This window comes from Callithrix jacchus, chromosome 6 (genome assembly GCF_049354715.1).
Source record: "Callithrix jacchus isolate 240 chromosome 6, calJac240_pri, whole genome shotgun sequence".
Lineage (NCBI taxonomy): Eukaryota > Metazoa > Chordata > Mammalia > Primates > Cebidae > Callithrix > Callithrix jacchus.
In genome coordinates, this window is record NC_133507.1 from 106000773 (window position 1) to 106026553 (window position 25781).

At 39.7% G+C, this 25781-nt stretch overlaps 1 protein-coding gene across 50 annotated transcripts in view; it reads right to left on the reverse strand.

The window, feature by feature from the left end:
* CLASP1 (cytoplasmic linker associated protein 1) overlaps positions 1–25781 on the reverse strand; it is a 289654-nt gene that overhangs the window by 85439 nt on the left and 178434 nt on the right. For 29 of the 50 annotated variants that reach the window (XM_054257722.2, XM_078328019.1, XM_054257721.2 and 26 more), the window contains 7 exons: positions 25456–25526; positions 19155–19214; positions 17930–18007; positions 16298–16465; positions 15617–15666; positions 14666–14836; positions 298–405 (listed from right to left, as the gene is read on the reverse strand). In XM_054257722.2, coding sequence (XP_054113697.1) covers positions 298–405; positions 14666–14836; positions 15617–15666; positions 16298–16465; positions 17930–18007; positions 19155–19214; positions 25456–25526 — 706 coding nt within the window. Of the gene's footprint in view, positions 1–297; positions 406–11990; positions 12015–12496; positions 12545–14665; positions 14837–15616; positions 15667–16297; positions 16466–17929; positions 18008–19154; positions 19215–25455; positions 25527–25781 lie in introns of all 50 variants that reach the window. The other 21 variants (XM_054257720.2, XM_078328001.1, XM_035305132.3 and 18 more) reach the window with 2 other exon arrangements.

Here is a 25781-nt window from a genome sequence, read left to right on the forward strand (position 1 = left end):
CATAGAACAGGTAAGTTACAATTTGACAGGCTTCAAAGGAGGGAGAAAAACTACATTTTAATGTTTAATGCTTAACAGTATAAAATGTAAATCACCTGGAAAGGAGACAAATGTATGCCTGGAATGTTCCAATTTTTAAGCTTAACCAGCACACAGTAAGATTATTCACAGTATCTTAGAGCCACAAAAAATGTGTTTTTCCCTCTGAAGTCAATACAAAGATTATAAAATGTTCAACTGCAGAATGGGCTGTTGAATAAATCTGAGGTAAGCAACAGCATAAATTATGTTTCTTACGCTGGGACTGTGAAACCACTTTAGCGCGACTGCGGCCCCGGTTATCAGAAGGTGTAGAGGCGACATTGGTGGCACTCCCAGAGCTTTGCCGTCTTGTGCGGATCCGACCTGGAGAACACAGCAAAAACAGTGTTTTCACAACATTTCCAGTAAGTGCCACCTACTCAAGAAAAAACCCCACGCCCTGAAAGAGGGGCACTGACCAGCCAACGACATGGGGAGCAAGAGCTTCTGTGAGCAGATCCTCCACACGAGGTCTGCCATGTCTCCCTGTGTGTGCAAGCATACATGTGCATATGGGCAGCACACAACTGTTCTATGAACACAGGAGGAACTCCTGAGATGGTGCCATGGACTTGCAGCTGTTTAGGTTTCAACTATTTTAGTATGTTTTCTCTTCAGGCAAGGAAGTGATATCCTTTTGAGGATATTTCCCATAATTTTTTCCAGATTAAATTTTCTTTTTTGTCTATGAAGCTGACAAATTTCCAAAAACAGAAAATATTAGCTGTCACTGTAAAAAACAAAAAATTATAGAAAATAAGAGTAATGCAAAAAAAAAAACCCAAACAAAAAAGTCTACCTCTAAACTCAGCTATCAAGAAAGACAAAGCTAAAGTGATACAGCTAAAAAGAATCAATATTAGGAGTACCTACAGAAATGATGGCCTAAAGATAATTTGATGCTGTAGGCAGTTACAAAAAAATTATGCCAATTATTGAACCATGAAGCCATAAAAATAAAAATGAATTCGAAAATACAAAATCACTGGTGATCAGACTAGTATGAATAGTGATTAAACTTTTTTTTTTAATGGATCTTTTTGGTTTCAAGAGAGCACAAAATACCCCTCCAGCCACAATTCAATGAGGATAGCACTTTGATAGAAAAAATACAAACCAATTTGAACTCCCACTGGCTTGTTACATTATTCAGAATCACTTCTACCCCCATAAGCGACAAAGCTTACAGAGAAGTAATGCAGAAAACAAATCCTAAAGCTTGAAAAACGTTCAAGAAAGGAAGGTAAAGAGCAATGAAAGAATGCTGGTATTAAAAAAAAAATACTAAAATTAGTTAAGAATCAATGACTTCTAATAACAGTTTAAGAAAAAAATTGTTTACAAATTCTAAGAATCTATACAGAAGTGAAAAGCTACACCATTTACTAACAACTACGTATGAGTCAACTCAGAATCCTCACAGCATATAAAGTAAGTACTCCCATTTTACAGGTGAGGTAACCAAGAAACAGGGAAATGAATTAATTTGTCCAATGTGACACTACTGGTCTAGATACCTGTGCCTGGCTGGCTGACAAGCCTATGAGTGATGACCTTTGATTTTCCTAAGGAAGTCACCAAGCTAAATTAAGGCAGTCACAAAGACAAAGTGAACATGAAAAAACAACTGAATTTTAATCCATTATGAAATATTTAGGTCACAAAAAGATTTTTTAAATGAACATTTATATTCACTCAGCTTAAAAAATAAAAACTCTCTTTGCTAACCCTCTTGTATCCTCTACTTTTCCCCAACATTGGGTTACATGATCCTAAACCCAGTGTTCAGCATTCCCTTGTGTTGTTTTTTTTTTGTTCGTAAATACATGTTTTCACAACCAATATGCGGTTTTGTTTTACATATTTAAAAAGTTTTAAATTATAACATAGGATATATACCCTAAAGCTTACTGTTTAACTAACATTTTATTTGTAAAGTTACTCATGTATGGATAAAGAACAGATACACATTATTTTCTCCATATGACTAACCAATGTTCAAATAAATTTACTTAACACTTTCCTTACTGATTAAAATGCCATCTTCACTCATTGTTTATCGAGAAGCACTTATGTGTGTCCAGATTTCTCATCCTTCTAGTCTGTTCCACTAGTCAATGTGTCCATACCTATGCAACATCATAATACTCTGATCAGCTTTTTATTAATTTATTTATTTATGAGGCAGAGTCTCTTTTTGTCATCCAGGCTGGAGTGCAGTAGTGTGTGATTTCAGCTCACTGCAACCTCTGCCTCCCAGGTTCAAGCAATTCTACTGCCTCAGCCTCCTAAGTAGCTGGGATTACAGGCGTGGGCCACCATACCTGGCTAATTTTTGTATTTTTAGTAGAGATGAGATTTGGCAATGTTGGCCAGGCTGGTCCCAACTCCTGACTTCAAGTGATCTGCCCACCCTGGCCTCCTGAAGTGCTGGAATTACAGGGGGAAACCACTGCACCCGGCCTGTGATTAGCTTTTTTTTAAAAAGACATCTTGCTAAGTGGCAGGAGAAGTAAATTCACCTTTTCCTAAGCCCTTTGCATTCTTCCATATGCATGTACAGACACAATAACAACACCTGTTGAAATGTTGACTGGCATTATGTGAAATTCTGGGTTAAGGGGAAAAGCCTTATAATATTGGTCTTCTCATTCATTATAATCTTCTATGTTTATTTAACTTTTTAAATGTCTTTGGATAAAGTTTGATCATTTTTTCCAAAGGTCTTACTCAATTTTTATAGACTTATTCAGAGTTGCTTTACTTTTATTATATATATTTTATTAAATTTTATTTTCTGTTCTTGACAGATAAGAATGGAATCGTGATACTTTGATCTTAACACACAAGGAATCTGCTAAACTTTTTTTAATTCTACCAATTTGTACACAGATTTGGGGTTATCTAAATAGAAAAAGATTCACAAATAACTCATTAACTTATTCCCCTCAATTCACTTTTACTTCTTTGCCTTTATGTACTGTCTTGGTCATGTAATATAATGCTAAATAGAAGCAGTGAGGGTGAGTACTGTTGACTCAAACAAGATTTTTAAAAAGAATTTCTGAAACTTCATAGAACGTATAATGTGCCAACAGGTTAAGAGAATTCAGCCAGGCACAGTGGCTCTTGCCTGTAATCCCAGCACTTTGGGAAGTCAAGGTGAGCTGATCACCTGAGGTGCGGAGGTGAAGACCAGCCTGGACAACATGGCAAAACCCCATCTCTACTAAAAATAAAAAAATTAGCAGGGCATGGTGGCACACACCTGTAATCTCAGCTACTCATAAGGCTGAGACAGGACAATCTCTTGAACCTGGGAGGTAGAGGTTGCAGTGAGCTGGGATCACAGCACTGTACTCCAGCCTGGGGAAAAGAGTGAAACTCCGTCCCCGCCCCCCGCAAAAAAAAAGGAAAGAAAATTCATTTCTGTGCCCAGTTGTTAAGAAGCTTTATCATAAAGTTTTGATATTTTGTCTACATCTTTTGAGATAAGACAGTTTTCCTTCTGAATGTGAACTGTATCAATAAATTTTAAAATATTAAGCCGGGTGCAGTGGTTTATGCCTATAATCCCAGCACTTTGGGAGGCTAAGGTGGGCAGATCCCTTGAGGACAGGAGTTCCAGACCAGCCTGGCTAACATGGTGAAACCCCACCTCTACAAAAAATTCAAAAAATTAGTCAGGCGTAGTGGCATAGGCCTGTAATCCCAGCTACTTATAAGGCCGAGGCACAAGAATTGCTTGAACCTGGGAGGCAAATGTTGCAGTGAGCCGAGATTATGACATTGCATTCTAGCCTAGGTGACAGAGCAAAGCTCTGTTTCAAAAAGAAAAATTAAACCTGGGCTAAACCTACATGGTCTTGACATACACACCCACACACACAGTGTTTGTATTGTACTCTGGTCATACTAGCTGCATAAAACCAGTAAGGAAAGTATTATCTCTTTTTTCCTATTCTGAGTTTATGTAAAATTGGAATGATCTAATGTTTTCATTATTTTTTTGCATCTCTACTGATAAACTAACAATGCAATTATCCAGTATTTGATACAACTTGTGTGTGGCACCATCTGAGCATGGCAGGAATTTGGGGGTATCTCTTCCATTTTAATTAGGTTTATTTTGGCAGGGTGGGAATAGGGCATTAAACTTTTAGCTATATTCAAATGAGCAGTCTTAAAACTACTCACATTGCTTGCTTCTTTGAAGAAACAGTTTTGGGTTTTCTTGAAACTTGTACAATCAGTTTTTGAACTGTTAAAAAAGCTTTCATAGATTTATCCTATTGCCTTAATTTTTAAAAAGTATTATTATTTTTGAGTTTTGCAGAGAGTAATTTATTTAGGCAGAGAGAAAGAAAAAGGTGAAAAAAATAGAAAAGAGAAACAGCAGCTTTCACGAGGCCGTGGAAGGGGGAAGTTATTATTATTTTCTGAGACAGAGTCTAGCTCTGCAGCCTAGGCTGGAGTGGAATGGTGCAATCATAGCTCACCAGTGCCTCACCTCCCAGGTTCAAGCTGTTCACTTCAGCCTTCCAGTAGCTAGGAGCAGCTGAGACTACAGGTGCACCTCACCACATCAAACTAATTTTTAAATTTTCTGTAGAGATGGGGTCGCACTATGTTGCCCAGGCTGCACCTGGCCTTACTATCATATGTTTAACTATGGATTTTTTTCTTTTTGTCTTACTTGGAATTTACTGGGTTTCTTCAATCTCTGCTTCAGTGCCTTTTTTTTTTTTTTTTTTTTTTTTGAGACCGAGTCTCACTCTGTCGCCCAGGCTGGAGTGCAGTGGTGGTGTGGTCTTGTTTCATTGCAACCTCCACCTCCTGGGTTCAAGCAATTATTGTGCCTCAGTCTTCTAAGTAGCTGGGACTACAGGTGTGAGCCACCGTGCTCAGCTAATTTTGGTATTATAAGTAGAAATGCGGTTTCACCATGTTAGCCAGGCTGGTCTCAAACTCCTGGCCTTAAGTGATGTCACCCACCCTGGCCTCCCAAAGTAGTGGGATTACTGGCATGGGCCACCATGCCCGGCTTTAGTGTCTTTCAACAATTATGAAAAATTCCCAACCATCATCTCTTCAAATATTGTCTCTGCCTCATTCTCCCTCTTCTTAAATTCCCATTAGACATATTAAATTTATCTTCCATGTAACTTAATAATTCTGTCATATTTTCTAACTCTGTACTACAGTCTGGATAATTTCTTCCTAGCTTTCCTTAATTCATGAGTTCTCTCTTCAGTTACACTGATTCTACTGCTCAATTTACCCATGCGGTTTTTATTTTTTTCAGACAGGGTCTTGCTCTGTTGTCCAGACTGGAGTACAGTGGTCTGATCACAGCTCACTGCAGCCTCAACCTTCTGTGCTCAAGTGATCCTCCTGACCCAGTCCCACAAGTATCTGGGATTACAAGAGTGTACCACCATGCCTGGCTAACTTTAAAAATAATTTTATTTATTTATTTATTTATTTATTTATTTTGTGTGTGTGTAGAGACGGGGGGTCTCACTATATTGCCTAGGCTCAACTACTAGGCTCAAGTGATCCTCCTGCCTCAGCCTCCAAAATTCCTAAGATTACAGGAATCTGTGCCCAACCAGTTTTTGATTTTAATAATTTCTTATTTTCATTTTCATTTCTAGAAGTTCCATTTGTTCTTTTTAAAAACTTGCTTGCTCATTCTCGATAGCCTCTTACTCCCTTTCTAAAATTTCACTTTATTTCTTTAACTGTTAAGACAATGAAATGATCACTTTTCTTGGAAACGTATGGGAATTCATTAAGATCTAGATTAAAGCCGAATTACTCCAAAGAGGATCCCAGATTTTGTGTGTCGTGGACATAAGTAATCCACAACCAATTTAAAATGATTTACCTATTTGGGTTTTTTAGACCACAAAGTTAACATAAATTCTGACCAGAATCCTGAATCAAGATTTTGGTTGTACATTCTCAAGGGAGATTACTTTTCCCCTCTAACCAGTTACCAGAGTTAAGATGGGCACATTTCTCTGTTGTTCTTTTCAGTTTAATAAAGTTAACGTTTTTTGTTCACCAGTGACAATGCAGGTCTTAGACAGGTTTGGGTTTCTGTCCTTTATGTCCTGTACAATCATCACATCAAATATGCCCAAGGAACCCAGGGTTTAGTCAAAAGCCTCAGGGTGACGGCCAGCATTGGCCCTCACATACCAGGGGGCTCCTGCCATGCTTAGGTTTGAAGCTGTGTGGATTCACTGCTTTTATTCTAGAAAAGTGATGTATTCTCAATTGGGAGGCTTATTCTGACTACTCAATTACATATATCCCTTAAAAAATGCAAGTTTCTTATTTCTTTTAGACACTTTACTATTTTAAATTTTGTAACAGATCCTTAAGTCCTTAAGGGTTCATTCTGTTTTTATTTTTTTGCTCTGCTGTCTCTCACTCATAATAATAGATGTAACTCAGAGTATGAACTCTTATTTCACTAATTTCCATCTGCAAGAACCCTAAGGAATTAGAGAGTGGCTTCCTGTGTAGAATTTAATGTTTTCTCCTGGCAGGCACCCTTGGGGGCTATAAACACAAAGTACTTTAATTCATTAGCTTATAGCTTTCCAAACACCACAGATGATGTAAATTTAAGACCACAACTTGTATGAGTATAGAGCTTAGTTACAAATCATGAGAAAAGATTTTGGTTTTCTTTTCCCCTCTGTCTAAGGCAGTCAAGAAAGACATCATGTCAACTTGAAGATAAAGAGTTTTTTTTGTGGTGTTTTGTTTTTCTTACATGTCCACTTTGTCATGGATTTATAGCCTTTGTCAATGCTGGCTTGATGCCAACTGTCAACCTTCACCTTGGGTGAGCTCAAGGTCTTGTGATCCGTGTGTCTAGTTATTCACATCCATAACTAAGCCCTCGGAGACAGCCTTAAAAATCAGTTCAAGACTGTCACTCCAGTCTGTGACCCTCTTGTTGGTTTCAGACATTTCCTTACTTTTTTGGGAATACATCTATGCAGCTTAAAGGGCCTCTGTTGTATTAAACTCAGGTATATATCTTACAGGAAGAGATGTCTTTTGTTTCATTTTGTTTTGTTTTCAGTCTATTTATTTGGCAATATTATTATGAGTACCTGTGTATGCTTTTAAAAGGTGATTTTAAATGCTCTGGGGTAATTTGGGGGAAAAGTCTCAATAAATGCAACAAGCAGACTGGGTGCAGTGGCTCACGCCTGTAATCCCAGCACTTTGGGAGGCTGAGGCAGGAGGATCACTTGAGTCCAGGAGTTCAAGACCACCCTGGGCAACATGGCGAAACCCCATCTCTACAAAAAAATACAAAGAATTAGCAGGACATGGTGTCGCACACCTGTAGTCCCAGCTACTCGGAAGGCAGAGGTGGGAATATCATTTGAGCCTAGGAAGTCAAGGCTGCAATGAGCCATGATCGTGCCATGATTGTGCCACTATACTCTATCCTGGATGACAGAATGAGACCCTATCTCAAAATACAAATAAATAAATAAAAATAAAGCAACAAACGGTAAAAATATACTTTAGTTCTGGATTATAATCTATTAAGTGACAGACAAGTAGATCAATGTGAAAGAAGAAAAAAATAGCACAAGTAGCAGGAAAAAAAAGAGGTAAAGAACAGTACAACAAAAAGAATTTTGGAGGGAGGATGAATAAGAGATGCATCAACAAACCCAGCCAGAGCAAAGGCAAACCCAGAGGCAAACAAGGACTTGTAAGAGGAGAGCAAAGTCTTTGACTTTCATCGAATAAAGAAAGATGACTCATCTCATGATGTTTTAATCCTGCTCCGAAGGATTCTTTTTCACTCACATTGCCATTCCTTCTAAAAAAGACTCCAAAACGAGAAATTCAGCCTGTGTACCAAGTGTAGTTTGTAGGCATGGTTTCCCTACTCCTTGTTAGGCAACTGAGAAACCACTACTTCATGTCACTAGGGTTTTTCTGTTTCCTACATGTTTCAAATTTTTCAGCAAATTCCCAAATTAAAGATTGTAAAATTAAAAGGTCTTCAAAGCAATCTCCATTCTCATTACACTATGACATTTTGGCATACATACCTGTTGTACATTTCATTGCTTGGGGGCATTATTAAACCAGTCTTTACTCACACACTGGCATCTTTCATAGAACCGAATTGAAGAACTTGATCATTTCTAAATTTCACTACCTAGAACTATTAACCCCAAAAGAATAACTTCATGCTGGGCATGGTGGCTTATACCTGTACTCCTAGCAGTTTGGGAGGCTGAGGCAGGAGGATGACTTGAGCCCAGGAGATCACACTAGGCAATATAGAGAGACCCCCATCTCTACAAAAACTGAAAAATTTAGCCAGGCAGGTGTGGTGGTGCATGCCTATAGTCCCAGTTATTACTCTGACAGGCAGGGTGGGGAGCCGAGGCAGGGGAATCACTTGAGTCTGGCAGGTCAAAGGTGCAGTGAGCTGTGACAGTGCCACTGCACTCCAGAGCCTGGGTGACAGATGAGTCCCTGTCTTTAAAAAAAGACTAAAAGAAGCTTAACGCTCTTTTACTTCTATACATAGACATACAGACTTTTCCCATCATGTAAAAAGGCCAAGGACCTACAATTCACAGGTCTTGGATAATTTTTTATTTCCCAGTAAAACTGTACTAAAATCTAAGTTCTTTTTCCTGAAGAGAAGACAAGGCTATATAGTTTTTATTTATTATGTAATCTTAATTAAAATCACCAAAAGTTCATATGGCCTTTGACATCTTAATAAACATGCTTATTCCCCAAAACGAACAATGGTTGTCAGTTCCACAGGCCATTCAAGCACTGTAACTTTTCATTTAAAGTTATTTATTTTGGGGAAAAAAATAAGAATGCTTTTCCTAAGCATACTAGTTTTTTAAAAAAGTATGAGAATGCATTCATTTACCATATGACATCTAATCATAAACTTTCTCATGTGCAACATAAAAGACATTATGTTTCCCTCATGAAAATTTCCAAAATTACTGAGACACAACATACTAAAGATAACCTAGAAATAAACTTTCATCTAAAAGTTTAGTTTTTAGTTCTTTACAAAAAGTATTTTTCTAATTAGTCATAAATGTTAGGATTCCTTGATGTGTACAATAAATAACTTCTAAGGAATATACATTTTTCTCATTTACTATAGTAATAAAATTGCCAGTAAACTCAAACGTACTGCGTAAACTTTTTTTTTTTTTTTTTTTTTGAGATGGAGTCTCACTCTGTTGCCTAGCTGGAGTGCAGTGGCACGATCTCCACTCGCTGCAACCTCTGCCTCCTGGGTTCAAACAATTCTCCTGTCTCGGCCTTTTGAGTAGCTGGGACTACAGGCACGCGCCACCATATACAGCTAATTTTTGTATTCTTAGTAGAAACAGAGTTTCACCATGTTGGTCAGGCTGGTCTTGAACTCCTGACCTCAAGTGATTCATCTGCCTCATCCTCCCAAAGTGCTAGGATTACAGGCGTGAGCCACTGAACACATCCTCTAAATTTTTAATTTAGAGCATATATCTGTTTTAAAATCATCTTGTCTCACAAGCTAGATTGTAAAATATTTAAGAGACTTATTAATAAATTTTTTAAAGGCCCATAATGGTTCCCAAAATGCAGGTGGAAAACTCATACTGAAAAGGTACCAGGTGACATCTTCTGCAGACTTTACCTAACAAACCACTGCGGCTCTGCTAAACAGCACCGGCTCTCACAGTCTCACTGCTGAAACCAGCAGAACAGTGACAGTCTCAAAGTGTTCAAACTCACAGGTTTCCCCAGGCTTTGACTAGCCACTGTTGCCACAGCCCGGGCAGTGCCAGTACACGAACACTGATACTCTCTATGCTCCTTCTGCAAGGGTCTCTACTGTCAGAGCCTGAGTTCTCTACAAAAACAATTTCTCCCAGCAGGAGGAAAACCAGAGAGTTAGTCTCCTGAACAATAACTTAGAGCGCAATTCTGACCTTACTCAGGACTGTGGAAATGATGGGGGGAAAAAAAGTTAAAAAGTCTTAGGGCTGGGTGGAACAACAGGCAGATTTCAATTCTGTTATATAGGCATAGAAATCAGGGCATTTTGGAAAAACATAGAATTTCCTAGGTAATGTCTTTGCTTTCCATTTATCTACATTATTTTGTTCTACTCCCCTCCTCCCCTCCCAGCAAGGCTGAGAAAATACTTAGGATTGTTTCTCTGGGGAGGAGAAACATAAAATTACTCCTATCAGCTTAAGAAATGAAGAAAATTATTAACCAGCTTCTCAGTCACACCAGCCTCTGCCTTCTGCTATCAGCCATGACATCCTCATCAGGACAGAGGTTTCCTGTCCATATTTTCATTTTGGAGACTTTGTTTTACAAACTTGTCTGACCCTAAGAACCACCAATGAGGCTTATTAGAAATTTCAGATTCTGGGGGCCACGGTGGCTCCGGCCAGTTGTCCTGGCACTTGAGGAGGCAAGGCCATGAGTTCAAGGCCAACCTGAGCAATGTACATGCTCTCATTGATTAACAAAAAAAAAAAAAAAAGAAATTCAGATTCTCTGGTTCCTTCCAAACTTAACCAGCATATTCAGGGGGAAGGACCTAAGACTGTTTTTTCAGTATCTAGATAATTCTCACGATGCAGTAAATCTAAGAAACCCTGATCTTGTGACCATGTTCATATTAAAAAAATAAATCCATTCCCATCTTACCTTTATGAGACCCTTAGAAAGTAGCCTATGGATTAAAAGAACTGAGCTGCACATATCAAGCTAAACACGGCCACCTTTGCATGCTAGTTCTTTAGGGTGACAAAATAATACATGAAAATGAACTAGTTGTTCCTAATTGTTAAGTAATTATCCTGAGGGTTGGTGGGTCTAAGCCTCTTTTTAGGCAGAGAAGGTTCGTCTAAATTTCAATTACTTAAAGCATTATCATGCGTTCTACCTAGCAAAGGAATGATATCGTCTTATATGCACTTATCAAAGACCTGCACAGACTAAAACAACTATGTCTAAAATTCAAAAGGTAATACAAAAACATAAAGAGCTTCTTTTTTTATTTTAATTTGTTTTTTTCTTTTTTCCTCCTCCTCCTCCTCAAAGGAGAATGGCATAAAAGAGTAAATAAAGTGGATTTAATAAAAAGTAAATAAAGTGGATTCTTGAGAATGGCATAAAGTTAATAAAGTGGATTTAAATATGTCTATTTCTTTCACCATTGCTACATCCTCGGTGTGTGGTACAGAACATGGCACATGGAAGGCATTTAATACATGGCTGACGAGGGGATGAATGAGAGTAAATGAATGAATGAGGCATGTGTCAGTGAGACAAACAAAAAATAGCACTGTATAAGTCAGTAGTACCTTCAGAGGAGAGAAAAATATTGTTTTTATTTCTTTAATTGACCTGTTAGAAAATGTTTACCAGCCTTTAGTCTGAATAATTGACATTGAAATTTACTTTCAAAACAGGAAAGGCAAATCCTGAGAGGCCCACAAAAACACAAAAGGAAACAAAAGCTAAGGTAGTGCTTCAGGACTAATAAAATCCAAGACAGGCAGTCCATGAGGACAGCAGCACACAGTGTGACATGGATGCTCCTCTCCAGAGTGTGGACTCAGCATTAATCACCAAACACAGTATACTTCAGTGCCAAAATTCACAAGAACAAAAGACTGAACAAGAAAGGGAAGGAGAGGTAGAGGTAGGGCAAAAACCCAATGGACATAGAATGAAAAGAGAGGAGGAGAAACAGCGTGCAACATCTCATGCAGGGACCTTGGTGAGGACAAGTGGGTACTGGGCAACACTTGGTGAGAACAGAGGACCAGAGAAAGTGAGACACACCTCAATCACAGAAACAAACCGCTTACCCTCCGCTTTAGTGGTAGTACCATCTTTAAGCAAATTAAAAAACAAGGGAAGGGATAACAGGGAACAGTTAGTAACATTCAAAAAATTAAAAAGCCGAATGTTATTAGCTACTAAAAAAGCAAAAGTACAATTTAAAACAAAATTAAAAGAGAAACAAGTTCAACAGCAAAGCAGAGTCTGAAGCAAGTAAGTGTGCCGTGTATTGAAATTAGCTTGACATAGCATAATGTTTTTTTGCCTTGGGAAAATAAAACACAGAAGGGCAACCCAGGGTAGTGCCACAGTTGAAAGAAAGATTTTTGTTTTAGCCAACTCTCATCTTCTTAAGAGTTCCTTTTGCTTGGAAGAAAAATACCAGCAGAAGAGGGCAGAGAGGAGGGATTAGAAACTAGAATACTAAAGAGTCACCCAAAGGGCAGAGCCAAGTAAGAAGCTCAGAGAAGCTTGCTCTAGCAATGCCTATCCCAACTACACGTCCAGCAGCAAAAGTTGTCGAGCATGGTACCTGAGTCCAGGCCTATGTACTCCATGTCTTCCCTCATGTGTCTGGACTCTAGAAGTTTGGAAAAGGATCATCAGCTTTAATGCTACACTTTTGCAAAGATGTCACGTGTCAACCTAAGCAGCAATTATAACAAATTCTCACTAGGATTGTGTTGTATTTCAATATTTTTGTGTTTTTGTTTTGGGACACAATAAGGAAAGTTGAGGTAGAATTCAGAGGAAACAGAATTTGAATACTCCAGTCTTGTTCTTTGAAGAGGTTAATACTGGACTGAAAACTTATCATCAGTGCTTCTAAAGGGTCAGCTCCGTATTATCATACCAAAAGACACGAGGGCTTTTATTAGCACTGGGGGACATCTATAACATCCATTTTTAAACACTCTACATACAGACAGAAAAACACAAATACTACGTACTCTAAAAGCTGATTTTTACTCACTTTTTCCAGCAATGAAACAAATACTAATTACAAATACTAAAGGTGGATCTTATATGCTAAAGAGCAGGTAAGTACTGAAAAACTAAATTAAAAGAACTAATTCAGCATAGGAGGGAAGAGCTGTTACTTCTCCTTTGCTCAGTGGTTACTACAATCCTATATAATGTTGCAATCATTAAAACAACTTAAAAAGAGAGTTCTTAATGCGTTTCTTCTCAATTATTATCTCTGTATGAGGTATTTCCGCAGAAAAAAGCAAGACTGAGCAAATGTTCCAGAACACCTATCTTTCAAATTAATAATGTTCACATCACAATCACGCCTTCTCCTACTTTACAGGACAATCATTTATAAAGAACCTTTATAGAATTTCAGTTAGTCTCATATATGAGTTAGGTGGCTATTATTACAAGTAATTTATAGGTATGGGAAATAGACCTATAGATTCCATGGCCTGCTCCAGGTCACACAGCTAATAAATGGCAGACCCTAAAATCTTCCCTGGGTGCTATAAGCTCACTGTGCTTTCAATATTCAAAACATTTTCAGAATATTAGTTTTAGAACTGACAGGAATTTGTTTGGAAGTTACACGAGTAACTCTATCTCAATATTTCAGATACTTTAAATTTTATTCATTTCCTTAAAATCTAAAGTAGAGCCAATCCTGCTAAGTCCCTAGATTTTGCCTTTGAATGAACTGGCTCTTACAAAAATCAAACAAAATAAACAATTAGCCTGACACATAGTATGTGTGAAGCATCTGCTGAAAAATAGGAGTAACTGCTCTATCACTATGTCAGATATTAAAAGTTTTGAAAGTAATTTTTAAAAACCTCTTTTGGGCAACCATCAGATTAAGGGCATGCTCCTCCCAAGGTGACACATGGAAGAACTCTTTTGTACATTGTTATGCTGATTCATGAGCTCATCACATTCCTTCAGATTCCTCCTGGCATTCCCACAACCCAGTCCTACCCCTGACAACTCTGATTATATTCTCAAATTGAGACACACCTAATTACGATGACTACCTTTGGTGAATCCCTCACTGAACCTGCTGGGTCTGCTGCCACCAGTGCCAGAGCGGTAAAAACTTAGCTTTGGGCCGGGCGTGGTGGCTCAAGCCTGTAATCCCAGCACTTTGGAAGGCCGAGGTGGGTGGATCACGAGAGATCGAGACCATCCTGGTCAACATGGTGAAACCCCGTCTCTACTAAAATTACAAAAAAATTAGCTGGGCACGGTGGCGCGTGCCTGTAATTCCAGCTACTCAGGAGGCTGAGGCAGGAGAATTGCCTGAACCCAGGAGGCCGAGGTTGCCGTGAGCCGAGATCGCGCCATTGCACTCCAGCCTGGGTAACAAGAGTGAAACTCTGTCTCAAAAAAAAAAAAAAAAAACTTAGCTTTGGCAATATGGGATGTGGCTAGGCTTGCCATGGAAGAGGAGGAAGAGAGTTGAAGAAAGGATGTGCTCAGTGCCCAACACTCTCCGAGCATGAGTGTACTGTGTACTCACTCATCACTAAAACAAATGACGCTCCAGAGAAAGGGACACTCAACAAGCATGGCTGGCTAATCAGCAGCAAGTACACAAAGCTACTTAGATTTAAATAGGAGCCCTGCAACAGTGAGACTTGCCTCAATCATGGGTTTTTATACTTTGCTAGGAGGTAAGAGTCACTCTCACATAGCAGAGCAGGAGGGAAAGGGTGACAGGTATGGTTACCTAAGGATGCGTATGACCCTGGAGGCAAAGCCGCTGCGGAGCTGAAAGGCGCCGTGCCCGAAGATGAGGAGACTTTGGATTTGGCACTGGCTGCTGCGTTCACATCAATGTCACTTCGAGATCGCTGAAGGGACCCAGTCGTTGACACAGATTTGGTACTAACTGTAGAACCTTCAGTGACAAAGGAGGAAATCTGAATAAGGACTACATCGAATTTTAAAAACGCATTGCTAAAATTTGATGTTGTTTTGCTTTTCTGAAAACAAATACCAACTTTTAACAAATGTTGGAGCATAAAAAACTGACCAACAATTTCTCCTGGTCCCTGAAGAGAGTTCAGGCAATGCCAAAGGAAACCAAACGTGACCTCAGCTGTAACATAGCAATTACATTTGTTTTCTTGTAATTGAAGACTATAAACCCCAAAGGAAAAATGGACCATGTTTCTGGTTACTATGAATAAGTGAAATAAGAAAAACAATGCTCACATCTGGCAAGTTTCCTTACGAAATGACGTAATTGTGCCACCCCTCTGGGCCCTCCTCTTTCTGGAACATACCACTCTCCCACCACTAACCATCACCATGCTGCTGCTGCTGCTGCTGCTGCTGCTGCTGCTCAAACCACCACAAGATGTCTTCACTGTCTCATCAAGGGATCAGAGACAGGAGGTGCACAGTTAGCGGCAGTGTCAACATGCAGGGGAGGTGGGGAGAAGAGGTCACAGAGCTTCACTCCTAAGTCACCCTGTCAAATATAGTCCTCAGCAGCGAGTGGCCCTGACAAAGCAGAGTCTGCCCTGCTGGATAGGGCAGGGCAGAGCAGGCTACTTTCAAGCCTGGGAAGGAACTGAGGGCAGGCCACTGGCCTCCCGTGCCCAGGCAGACTCTCGCAGCTGCACACAGTCCACCAGAGCCGATAACAGGCCTTCTCCGTGGCTGTAAGTCTCACCTCTAGACGTGGTACTTCCAGTAGGACTTCTTTTGGCAGACAGCGGCCGACTAAAAATAAAGATGTATACTATTTATTACGTGCACTTTATCCGAACTAATACAAACTACAACAGGAAATTATTATAATGAAGAATTATTTCAGAGTTTTTGGAATTTTTGGGGCAATGTGAACCACAATATTATAAACTCCCTGATTCCCAACAAAGATTTAAGCAATATATTTTGGACTGCCTTTCAGACAGAGAGAGTGAACAGTAACTCCAGACAGAAATTAAAAACACAGAGTGAAGACGATAATATATTAAATCCCAGAATTTGAATGCCCTCCGTTTCCAAACTTGTCTCCAGGTTCACACTTACATCCTCTGAGAAGACTCTCTGAAGCACTGGTGTGTCTAGTTCACACTATTCTATAATTCACTTATGTTACTCTAAAACTTTATTCTAGGGCTGCCATAAGAATTTAACTGAAAAACAGTATGGTAGAGAACAAAGCCACCTATTTCTAAGCACTCCACCACTTCCTGGTGGTATCTTACTTTGCACCAGGATCTACCTGAAATAAGGAGGCATTATAACAGGCACACATGTAAAAACATAGCTACAATTTGTGTTTTCATGCAATGAACTTTTAAATACAAATTCTCACACAAATGACAAGCAAAGCTGAGTCCCTTACTTTAGACTCTCTTGAGAGCTGGAAGACGAGCGGTCAGACTGAGGCAGAGACACAATGCTGTCTGAGTTCTTCAGGTGGGACTGCAGGGCTTTCTGGTAGGAGGACTCCAGGGTGTGGTATAAGTGCTCTGCTTCTCTGCTGAAGTGACTGTGGAAACCCCAGTAACATCTAGAGGAAACACACAAAATCCTAGTCTAATCCAAGGATCCTAACAGGTCTTTTGCTGAACTCTGGAGTACACCACAGAAGATTTTCAAGGACTGCAAGCCTCAGTTTAGCTGCTGATAGGAGCACCATCGCATAAGGAAAAGAGGGTGAACAAAGGAGGCCTGGTACCAATTCTGGGCTCACAACTTTACTGGCTTATAGACAGTAGGCAAGTCACTTACCCCCTCTCAACCTCAGCCTCGTTTATAACATGGGAATTGCAGAGGCTAACTTGCAAAATTGGGGAATCTTAGGGAAGGAGGAGCTAAACATCTAGGACTATACCGAGAACACAGGACAGGCTCATTAAAATGGCAGCTATTATAAATGCAATTTTACATCTCTTAATATAAGGTATTTAAAACTGCCTTAGGTAACATGTACAAAAGAAAAATTTTAAAATGTTCAGAGCTGCTTGAAATCAGTATCACATTATGATTAAAGACCAAGAAAAAAAGGGCCAGGGGGTGGGGAGGGTACAATACAAAGATAAAACAGCATAAATAGATCGTTAACAAATCCTTTCATAATAGTTTTTAGCAACGATTATGTCACTTATTTTATTAGAAACTAGCCAAGAAAAAATTGTCACAAACACTTCAGAGTTATAATAAGCTCAGAAACAAGTGAAATATAATTTAACTGTGAAGCCAGCCAAAGAGCAATAAGTACTATATCAGGATGTGTTAATGCAGCTAAGTAAGCCATAACATTATAGGCTAGTACGATTAGATTTTAGCATGTATCAGTTAGGAGAGTTGGTCAACTATGAGAAAATTTGAAACAAATCACAGATGCAAAACTGGCAGTAGTTATCTATGCACTGCACAAGAATGTCTTAATATCAAACGTCTGGTATTTACAGTCACAGTGGCAAAGGAGGTAATGAATACAGAGGCTATAGCCACACCATCGGAGGAAACTCAGTCCTAATGGCATAAATACCTCGCTTGTGAGACAGAAATAGCAAGTGATCACTGTGATAAACCCAAGCATTAGGTCAATCCAACTCTGCTTAATATGATTCACACCAAGGTACCATCAGATGATGTACCATCAGTGAGTGCAGGGAGAGAATTCCCTGTGACCAAGGTTTTTCATGGTAAAGCATTAAAGCAGCTTTGGATTACAACATGGCTTAATGTAATGAGTAAAAGAATACACTGAGCATGCATACGAGTGCCTTCCAGATCTGTGTGATAATTTGTGACGAATGTAAAAACAAGCATTCTTTTGTCTACCTCAGTCCTGTTTATTTACAAGGTTGAGTGATGTTAAAAGAGGGAAATATTCCAAAATGGACTTTTGGGGGTTATGTTTAAAAGTCACGGGTAACAAGCATGTTCAAGTAATAAGACAATCCACACAATTCATGTGAAATACAGAAGAAGTTAATTTAAAAAGTGCTGTGCAATAAGAACTTACTTTCTGGCTTCTATTCTTGCTTCAGAATCGGCATCATGTATTCCCTTCTTTATTGTTTCCGCTAATACTGATATGTGTCTAGATATTTAGAAAAGAAAGCAGTAACAATCATAAATATATGGTTTATTGCAGATGAAACAGGGTGGGAGAAATAATTTCAAAATGGCAACATGGAACTTGGAGCCTCTGTGCCAAGGCCGTCAATTCACACGTGGCTGGGCAGAGCAGGGCACTCCCACAGTCCTTTAATTTCCAACCCTGCCCCAACACCCTCACACTCCACTCCAACCCACCCACACCTAAGGACTTTGATAACTCTATTCTCTTGTGGGATTTCTTTTTTTAAATAAAAGCTGATTTTTTTTTTTTTTTGAGATGGAGTTTCGCTCTTGTTACCCAGGCTAGAGTGCAATGGCGTGATCTCGGCTCACCACAACCTCCGACTCCTGGGTTCAGGCAATTCTCCTGCCTTAGCCTCCTGAGTGGCTGGGATTACAGGCACACGCCACCATGCCCAGCTAATTTTTGGTTTTTTTTTTTTTTTTTTTTTTTTTTTTTTTTTTTTTTTTTAAGTAGAGATGAGGTTTCACCATGTTGACCAGGATGGTCTCGATCTCTTGACCTCGTGATCCACCCGCCTCGGCCTCCCAAAGTGCTGGGATTACAGGCATGAGCCACCGCACCCGGCCAAAAGCTGATTTTTTAAAGTCCACACTTATATAGCTCAATCTTTTATGAACCCAAACAACAAAACCTTATATTTTTCACATCAGAGCTAGTTTCTACGGAAACTGTGAGATAATCACCTTAATATTAAATAGGCTGTCTGCATCAAACACATAGGGAGAGAAAGAAAACTTTCAAGTGAATGAAATTCCTTTAAGGACCTAAGAGTTACAACTTGCCTACTAAGAGCAACTGTAAACAGTTACATCATGGGAACTGACGGTAATGTCAAGCAGCAGGGCCAGAGACAGTAATGAGTTTACACTGGCTTTGTAGCTGTCAGAATGCACATGGACACAATAGTATTTCAATCAATGAAATGCACTAAAAGCATCTGCGAATATTATGTGACTAACATCAGTAAAAAAACAGATACAGTCATGAAAACAAATGTATATATTCCTTCATTCTTATAGAAAGCAAGCTGGACCACTCACCAAAGCATTCACTCTCAAGACTCAATTCAGAGGGAAAAAATGGTTTCAAATCAGATGCTCACCGTTCTAGTGAATGTGTCTGCCATTCTTGTAAAAGCAAATCTAAAAATTCAAAACAGCGCCTAAAAAGTATTAAGAAATACATAATTTATTAATATATACATTAGTAAAATGAAACAACATTTTTCTTAAGTGACCCAATACTACTTTTTATAGTAAGTAAATTTCTTTTGATTTTTATGATTAGAAAAACAGAGCATAAAGAATCAATCAGAACTGACTAAAAACCAAAGCAAATGAAAGTAATTAAGTACCTACTGCTGCCACAGGGGCACAGAGACAAGATCCAAGAGTTTCTCGCCAATCAGAAGCTTGCACTCCGTGGCAACATCACTAAAAGGGCTTATCACTGTCATTTGTTTTTATACTATCCTAAGTAATATGTTAATACAGAATGTACACACACACAGAAGATCAACAAACACGACAGAATCGGATCTTAGCATTAATTTCAGAGAATGCTTTGTCCAAAGAAAGGAAAAAGTACCTTGAAAAACTAAGTGCTGTGCGTATTTTCATGCTAAAAAGACCCTAGGTAGTGCTTAAAATGGATTTTCTCTAACTACTTTGCCTTCCGCCAACCAACCTTTCAGCATCCTTCTTTAAGGGTTTTCACTTTTATTTTTCTTGGTCTGATTTGTGCACAAAAATAATTTAGGTAACATCACCACTTCAGGTTCTACCTCTACAAAATTTTCTTTTTCTGGCCGGGCACACTGGCTCACACCTGTAAAATCCCAACACTTTAGGAGGCCAAGACAGGTGGATCACCTGAGGTCAGGAGTTCAAAACCAGCCTGGCCAACATAGCAAAAACTCATCTCTACTAAAAATATAAAAATTAGCTGGGTGTGGTGGCAAGCACCTGTAATTCCAGCTACTCAGGAGGCTGAAGCAGGAGAATCACTTGAACTCAGGAGGCAGAAGTTACAGTGAGCCAAGATCATGCCACTGCACTCCAGCCTGGGCGACAGAGACTCTGTCTCAAAAATAAATAAATAAAAGTTATTTTTCCTAAGTCTGGCATTTCTATTTTTGTATGAGTAAATCCCAATAGTCCTAGGAACCCATTCAAGAACACACAAATCAGAAGTAAAATCTTTATCTAAAGGAATGACCAGACTTTCTTTCCTACAATTCTCCCAATTCACAATTTATAATCCATACACAGTCCCTCAGTAAATCAAGGCTAGGATCAGTGGCTCACGCATGTAATCCCAGCACTCTGGAAGGGCAAGGCAGGAGGATCGTTTGAAACCAAGCATTCGAGACCAACCTAGGCAACAAAGCAAGAGACTGTCGGTACAAAAAAAATTTTTAAATAGCTGGGTACAGTGGCAAGAACTAATAAAGTCCTAGCTATTCAGGAAGCTGGGTGTATTGCTTGAACCCAGGAGTTTGAGACTGCAGCGAGCTATGACTGCACCACTGCATTCCAGTTTAGGCAACCAAATCAGACCCTGTCTCAAAAATAAATAAATAAAGATAATTATTTACTAACCATTTACCCTTTGCTAGATGCTAGAGATCCAATAATAGCCAAGACACAGCCCAGAGAACAAGAGAGACAAGAAACAAGCTACACTGCCAGGAATGCAAGGGCTCCAGCAGCTCACAGGAGAACCACGCAGCTTGGTCCCAGGGCTGGCAGTGGTGGGGCTGAAGTGGTGAAGCAAGCCTTTTCAAAAGAAAAGACATCGACTACCCACTTCTTACCACTACCTTCCCCACTGCTGCCCCAATCTAGACCACGTTGATTCTCCTTTCACCCTTTTGCCTGTGGCATTTCCAAGTCTGGGTTTTTCTTGTCTCTTTACTGCACTTATTCCTGCTCCTCTTTCAAAATGTGGCTCATTTTTAACTCATCTACAAAGCTTCTTCGGAAGACATCAGCAAGCTTTAATGACAGCTGTATCTGAACTCCTAATTCCACAATACATACGGTAATGTCAGAATGTGTATAATCCATTTGTTACCAATTTTATGAAGCCGTGCTAAGTACAAGCTGAATATGTAACAGAAGGTGCACTGCTTTGGTTACACTGCACTCTTAAGCTCCCTCTCCTTTTCTGAGGGCGGAGGGGCCGCGCAAGATGGTCCCTATTATTTCTTTCAGCATGAAGACATACAGTTCTGACTGATACACACTGACCAAATACAGAAACAATAATCTGAATGCATGGTTCAGAAACTGGTGAGGTGGCAGCATTTCTATTGTCACAGCGACTGTAGGTAGTGACTCATATTTAGTGCCAAAGGCCAGAACTGCTCCATGTTATGAAGTGAATTTTGTCTCCCTGCCCCACCAAATTAATATGTTGAAGTCCTTACCCTCAATGTGATGGTTATTTAGAGACAGGGCCTTTGGGAGGTGATAAGGTTTAGATTAAGCATCACAACGGGGCCCTTATTATGGGATTAGTGCCCTTATAAGAAGAGGTAACAGGTAGCTTGTTCTGTCCTCTCTCCCACTCTCCCCTCCCTCTCTCCTATGTTAGGATACAGGAGAAGGTGATGGTCTACAGGCCAGGAAAAGAATCCTCACCAGAATCCTGGCCTGGAGGAACGCTGATTTTGAACTTCCAGCCTCTAGGCTAGGGAGGTTCAATCTTTCGGCTTCTCTGGGCCACAGTGAAAGAAGAATAATTGTCTTGGGCAGCAAATAAAATACACTAACACTAATGATAGTAGATGAGCTTTTTTTAAAAAAAATCTTATAATGTTTTTAGAAACTGTATGAATTTGTGTTGGGCTGCATTCAAAGCTGTCCTGGGCTGCATGCAGCCTACAGGCCATGGGTTAGACAGCCATGCTCTAGACTGTGAGAAATAAATCTGTTGTTCATGCCAGCCAGTCGGCAGGATTTTGTAATGGCAGCCCAAGATGATGAATCCCCTACACATCCTACAATGTTCCACGACAAAGATCTGTGTCATCTTATTGGAGAAATTCTGCCCTACACAAGGAAAAACATTCTGAATTTCTCTTGGAAACCTAACAATAGTGAGATGAAAATAACGACTGCCACAGCAGCAACAAATTAAGCTGTCACTAAATGTTTTACCTAATGACTGTAAATTCTCCAACCCCACAGAGAGGTAGGCTTACATCTAACAAGTCAAACAGTAAGTGGAAGAGGAATGTTTCAACTGTTGCTGGTCAGGTTCTGAAGTTCATAATCATCCCTCCGACTTGCTGACTTTACATTCTCATCTCTCAGGGGAGCTGAAGTTGTTCCACTCCCCAGGAGAAGCTAAACCCTAGGTCAAGGATAGACTGCATTTTCCCAGGTACCCACTTGAGCCATACAGTTAGGAATTACCGTTTTTCAGTAGATGGTATAAATTTCTTTTTTTGTGACTTCAGATAGCTGTATTATTCTTCCTTTCTCTCTTTGCCTTTCAGGTAGTTATTAATGAGACGGATATAAAACCCACTACTAGGTATATATCCCAAAAAATGAAATCAGTATGTTGAAGAGTTATCTGTACTCTCATGATTACTGTAAATCTATTCACAACAGCCAAGACAGGGAATCAACCTAAGTATCTATCAGCCAGATGTATAGATAAAGATAATGTAGCATATATACACAACAGAATTCTATTCAGCCTTAACAACAACAAAGTATATTTTGTCATTTAAGACAACACAGATAAACCTGGAAAATATTATGTTAAGTGAAACAAGCCAGGCATACAAAGACAAATACTGCACGATCTCACTTATGTATGAAATCCAAAAAAGTCAACTCAGGTTTGGTGCAGTGGCTCACACCTGCAATCCCAGCACTTTGGGAAGTTGAGGTCAGCCTGGGCAACATGGTGAGATCTCATCTCTACAAAAAATTTAAAAATTAGCTGGGTGTGGTGGCGCATGCCTGTAGTCTCAACTACTTGGGAGACTGAGGTGGGAGGATCACTTAAGCCCAATAGTTAGAGGACTGCAATGAGCCATGATTGTGTCACTGCACTCCAGCCTGGGTGACAGAGTGAGGCACTACCTCTAAAGCAAACAAAATTGGACTCATAGAAGCAGAAAGTAGAATGGTGGTTCCCAGAGGCTAGGGGTTGGGAGACTGGGGAGATGTAATGTATGCAAAATGTCAGAGTAAGTTCAAGAGACTGATTGTACATCATGGTGATGGTGACTACAGTTAGTAACAACATATTACATTCTCAAAAATTGCTGAGAGTAGATTCCAAGTGTCCTCATTGCAAAAAAATAAGTATGTGAGGTGATGCACATGTTAAAGAGCTTGATTTAACCATTCCAAAATGTATACACATATCAACACAGCATGTTGTACACCATAAGTCTTCACAATTTTTACTTGCCAATTAAAAAAATAAAGCTTGGGCATGGTGACTCACATCTGTAATTCCAGCGCTTTGGGAGGTCAAGGTGGGAGGACTGCTTGAGCCCAGGAGTTCGAAATCATCCTTGGGCAACATAATGAGACACCCATCTCTAAAAGTTAAAAAAAATTAGCAGGCCATGGCAGTGTGTACTTGTAATTCTAGCTAATTCGAAGCCCAGGAGCTTGAGGTTACAGTGTGCTGCACTCCAGCCTGGGTGAAAGAAAGAAAAGAAGGGGCCGGCCACAAGTGGCTCACACCTGTAATCCCAGAACTTTGGGAGGCCAAGGTGGATGGATCACCTGAGGTCAGGTGTTCAAGACTAGCCTGGCCAACATAGTGAAACCCCATCTCTACTAAAAAAATTAAAATTAGCCAGGCGTGGTGGCAGGCATCTGTAATCTCAGTTACTCAAGAGGCTGAGGCAAGAGAATCACTTGAACCTAGGAGGCAGAGGTTGCAGAGAGCAGAGATCGCATCATTGCACTCCAGCCTAGGCAACAAGAGCGAGACTTGTCTCAAAAAAAAAAAAAGAAAAGAAAAGAAGGAAGGAAGAAAAGGAAAAAGAAAGAGAAAGAAAATTCTTAAAAAGATGGTCTGTGGCTAATTTGTTAAAAATAATAAAAATAAAATCTATTTTTAAATGACAAATATAGGGCTCCTTCTTGCTTAAGAGGGTCCTGTACCCACAGAAACCTAGCAGGATCAACATGACACCCCAAGAAAAAAGGCAAACAGCTGGCAAAGGTCATCTGGCCTCTAAACCTTAGAGAGGACTCTTTCACAGAGCTAGGATCAAGACACACAGCTAAGGGAATGGGGCCAAGAGGTTGCCCAAGCCTGCCAGTAATTATCCTTTAAGACTCCCAATACAGTCTACTAGAAAAGCTTTAGTGCCATTCATGAATTCTCTGAAAACCTACACAATACTATTCTGTACATTTACCACTTGCTGGGAAGAGGGTCCATAGATTTTAACAGACTCTTAAAACTCTCGGGGCCGGGCGCGGTGGCTCAAGCCTGTAATCCCAGCACTTTGGGAGGCCAAGGCCGTTGGATCACGAGGTCAAGAGATCGAGACCATCCTGGTCAACATGGTGAAACCCCGTCTCTACTAAAAAAAAAAAAAAAATACAAAAAATTAGCTGGGCATGGTGGCATGTGCCTGTAATCCCAGCTACTCAGGAGGCTGAGGCAGGAGAATTGCCTGAACCCAGGAGGCGGAGGTTGTGGTGAGCCGAGATCGTGCCATTGCACTCCAGCCTGGGTAACAAGAGCGAAACTCCGTCTCAAAAAAAAAAAAAAAAAAAACTCTCAAATCACAGGTCTGAGCTAAAAGAACAAAGTCCTTATTCCTCACATGTAGTTTAGGGCAGCTCACCAAGACAAACATGACAGGGACTTGGGAACAAACCCCTAGCTAGTTGTATCTGCCTGTGTCTTTTGTGTATATCTCCCACAACTGCGCAGAACCAAGTAACAGTGAAGATTCAGAATCCCAGAAATCGCTAACAGAAGATGCAAACAACACATACCTTCCCCTTACCTATGTTAATACGAAGCTACTGACATTGATATTTATGATAATTTTTTTCTTGCATGCAGTTACTGCCTTTACTCAGGGAATAGGGCAGGGCAGACCGATGGCAAGGGTAGAATCTCAGGGAAAAAATGTACAGGGGGTCCTCTCCCCTTCTCTTTCTGCCACTAGCCCCCCAAACTCACTCTCTCTCACACAGACACAGAAATATAGAAACAATAGAAGCTGTCCAAATTAATTTCCCAAAATAGTTAGATCTTGATTCTTCAACTCGAAGTCATTTATTGCAATGATTTTAAGTAAAACTAAGCATTTTAAACATGAAATTTTATCTATGGAAGGAGACTTGGAATTTGTTTTGTTTTTAAACAATTAAAAAACAATGAGAAAACCCTTTAAAATTTACCTTCTAACTGCGACGGACTTAGAGGTACAGTTGCTTGTTATGACAGGTATTAACCTAGGGATGTGTGTGTGCTGTGAAGAACAACAAAAAACAGAGGTGAACACTTGCAAATACAAAAACAAAACACAGCTAAGAGAATCACTTCCTTACTAACCTACTTATATTGCACATACACATCAGATTAGAATGTCAATGATTTTAAAAAGGAAAAATTAATTTACTGAATATTGTCAAAAGCCATTAGAAAAATTCCAGAGTTGGGAGTGGGGGGAAAAACAGAAAATTTCCAGAATTAAGAACAGGCAACATAATGACATGAAGATAAG